We start from the raw sequence: 3,346 nt of genomic DNA, 5'->3' as shown, positions 1-3,346 counted from the left end.
CAGCAAGCCACTACAAGTAGAATAAATGCATTTAATATTAATTAAACAGCTTGCTGAAGCACTAAGGTCATGATCCCAGAGTTTACATCAAATAAAGTCATGGATTGGCCGTGCATCGACTTCCAAGACAGAGATCTGGCTCAGATAGGCGCGTCTGACCTTACACCGACGTCATACTATTCAACAGTTCGATCCTCAATCTTGGTCAATGGAAACGTGCCCTGAATTTCACCCGTGGTCCACAGGATCTTGATCTTATCTATTGCATAATCTGAAGATGGGTAGTGCTAGATATAAAGGACTGCCATTGATTCAGAAGCTTCGAGCGACTGGTGACTCCAGAAACTTCATACTCTAACGATAGACACGCTCAGAATGGCTTCAATACGCTTACTCAATTCGCTGCCAGCGTCCATCACCCGATCTGGACGACTTTCCAAAGTCACCGCTCCAATTACGGCATATCGAACGTTCTCCTCGTCCACTCTGCGCCTAGATCCGGAAGCTTTCAAGAATGGCAAGCCTGCTGCGGCTTCGACGGAAAAGGCATATCCCAACTTCAGTCTACGCGACAAGGCATATGTTGTCACGGGGGGCGGACGAGGACTGGGGCTTACCATAGCCGAAGCCATGGTACAAGCGGGCGCACAAGGTGACACTCTCCTCAGGCTTGACATGCTGATGATTTCTCAATGCTAACCCAATTGATCATACAGTACATTGCTTCGATCGATTAGACACTCCTCACCCCGATTTCGCACTATCGCAAGAAGCGTCCAAGAACCTTGAGGGGTCAATACATTACCATCACGTCGACGTGAGAGACAGAGAGCACCTGAACAAGACGATCAGTATGATCACCAAAGAACACGGGCAGATCGATGGACTGGTAGCAGCCGCGGGCATTCAGCGTGTCAAGGACGCGGTAGACCACACTCCCCAGGATGTCGCAGACTTGATGGATGTCAACTTCACGGGCGTCTTCATGTCCGCCAACGCCGTCGCGCAGCAGATGATGCAGACCAAGCGGCCGGGATCCATTGTGCTCGTGGCCAGTATGTCAGGAATGATTGCCAACAAGGGTCTGACGTGTCCTGCATATAATGCCTCCAAAGCAGCGGTCATTCAGCTCACGCGGAATCTGGCGATGGAATGGGGCAAGCATGGAATCCGAGTGAATGCGCTGTGTCCGGGGCATATCATCACCCCCATGGTTCAAAAGAACTTCGAGGAGGTTCCCGGCTTGAAAGAAACATGGGAGAAGGAGAATATGCTAGGTCGACTGGCGGCTCCTGAAGAGTTCACAGGCGCCACTATCTTCATGCTCTCACCGGCAAGCAGTTTCATGACGGGAAGCTGTCTTGTCATTGACGGTGGACATACAGCTTGGTAAAGGACCGTGTAATTATATTTGATGTGTTAGATACTGTATGATATGATATCCTGCGAGCAATAATATAGGATCTTCTTGTTATATACTCATAGTTAACGTAATCCACAACCGAGCGGGCCACACAACCGAGCGGGCCACCTCACGCGTTTCTACGTACTCTCAAGAGAGTAAGGCAGTTCAAACATCAATCATGCCACCAAAATCATCTACAAAGTTACAAAATTCAGTTGAGCAAGAAGGACGGATAATTCTTGCTATATCAGCCCTTAAAAAGCAAGAAATTCGCACTGTTCGTGAAGCAGCACGTGTTTTTAATGTACCCCGTACAACTCTCCAGCGGCGATGGAATGGGCATGGTTTTCGGGCTGAGACACGCGCCAATGGGCATAAAATGACTCAGAATGAAGAGGAATCGCTTATTAGATGGATTTTATCTATGGATCAACGTGGAGCGGCTCCCCGACCGTCTCATGTGCGAGAAATGGCAAATATCCTCCTTGCAAAGCGTGGTTTACCTACTATCCAAACTGTTGGAGAGAATTGGGTATATAACTTCATTAAACGGCATGATGAGATCAAAACCCGATTCTCTAGGCGCTATAATCACCAGCGTGCCAAATGTGAAGACCCAAAGATCATCCAAGAATGGTTCAATCGTGTCCAGATCACAATGATGCAGCATGGGATTGCGCTAGAAGATATCTACAACTTTGATGAAACTGGCTTTGCAATGGGCTTAGTAGCTACTGCTAAGGTAGTTACAAGAGCTGAGATGCTTGGTCGGCCCTTCCTTATCCAGCCAGGGAACCGCGAATGGGTTACATCTATAGAGTGTATTAACTCTACTGGATGGGTACTTCCACCATGCATTATCTTCAAAGGAAAGGTCCATATTGAGGGATGGTATCAAGATCCAGCCTTACCAGCAGACTGGCGGATCGAGGTCAGTGAGAATGGATGGACGACTGATCAGATTGGATTACGGTGGCTTCAGAAAGTCTTTATTCCTGCTACTACTAGTCGTACGACTGGAAGATACCGACTCTTGATTCTTGATGGCCATGGAAGCCATCTAACACCTCAATTTGATCAGATCTGCAGTGAGAATGATATTATTCCAATCTGCATGCCTGCGCATTCATCACATCTCCTTCAACCTCTGGATGTTGGCTGTTTCTCTCCGCTAAAACGTGCATATGGCCGCCTGATTGAGGATAAGATGCGACTTGGTTTCAACCATATTGATAAGTTTGACTTCCTCGAGGCCTATCCACAAGCTCGTACGGCAATCTTTTCAGCAGACAATATTAGAAGTGGTTTTTCAGCAACTGGATTAATACCACTAAATCCAGATCGGGTGCTCAGTCAGCTTAATATTCAACTTAAAACCCCTACACCACCAGGCAGCCGATCAACAGATTCTATCCCAAAAACGCCTTACAATCTTGAGCAGTTGAAAAAGCAGGAAAGTACGCTTAAGAAGCTACTTAGGGAGCGTACATACAGCCCTCCTACCCCTACTAAGGCTGTGCTAGATCAGATTATCAAGGGGTGTGAGATGGCAATGAATAATGCTGTCCTTCTTGCAAGGAAATCAGGATCTACGTGCTGCACATGAGAAGCAGCTTCAAAATAGGAAGCGATCTAGGAGGCAGATAGAAGCTGCAGAGGGATTCTCTATCCAGGAAGGCCAGGAGTTCATTCAACAGCGGAATCAGGCTGCTGAAGCTATTCCAACTATCCCTCCAGAGCAGGTAGTAGATACAGAACAACGCCCTCAACGGGCACCCCCCCGCTGCAGTGACTGCCATATTCTAGGCCATAGGCGATTGCAATGTCCGCAGCGCAAGAATAGCTAGTTTTAGTAATGCAAAGTTATTTTAGGGGTTGAAAATAGCCTTTGATTTCTACTCCGGCCAAAAAAAGCATGTAAGGTGGCCCGCTCGGTTGTGT

General features: G+C 47.5%; 2 protein-coding genes across 2 annotated transcripts in view, besides 2 other annotated features; one reads left to right on the top strand and one right to left on the bottom strand.

Moving 5' to 3' along the window:
• Positions 1–375: 375 nt before the first annotated feature.
• NFIA_038280 (oxidoreductase, short chain dehydrogenase/reductase family) lies at positions 376–1,393 on the top strand (the record flags this gene model as incomplete). The annotated part of the gene is made up of 2 exons (XM_001266150.1): positions 376–652; positions 738–1,393. 2 exons carry the CDS (start codon positions 376–378, stop codon positions 1,391–1,393), a joined length of 933 nt encoding a protein of 310 aa, XP_001266151.1.
• Positions 1,394–1,497: 104 nt separating this feature from the next.
• Positions 1,498–1,531: a microsatellite.
• Positions 1,532–1,628: 97 nt separating this feature from the next.
• Positions 1,629–2,993: a mobile genetic element.
• A 214-nt stretch (positions 2,994–3,207) lies between these two features.
• Positions 3,208–3,346, bottom strand: part of NFIA_038270 (uncharacterized protein) — a gene marked incomplete at both ends in the record, with an annotated part of 275 nt that continues 136 nt past the window's right edge. Inside the window, 2 exons of the mRNA XM_001266149.1 lie at positions 3,208–3,248; positions 3,305–3,346. The exon at positions 3,305–3,346 is cut by the window's right edge and continues 136 nt beyond it. Of these exons, the coding sequence (XP_001266150.1) occupies positions 3,208–3,248; positions 3,305–3,346 (83 nt within the window). The remainder of the gene's footprint in view (positions 3,249–3,304) is intronic.

Source organism: Aspergillus fischeri, genomic scaffold (genome assembly GCF_000149645.3).
Source record: "Aspergillus fischeri NRRL 181 1099437636247 genomic scaffold, whole genome shotgun sequence".
Lineage (NCBI taxonomy): Eukaryota > Fungi > Ascomycota > Eurotiomycetes > Eurotiales > Aspergillaceae > Aspergillus > Aspergillus fischeri.
The sequence above is the reverse complement of the archived record's forward strand: the minus strand, read 5'-3'. Positions and strand labels throughout refer to the sequence as shown.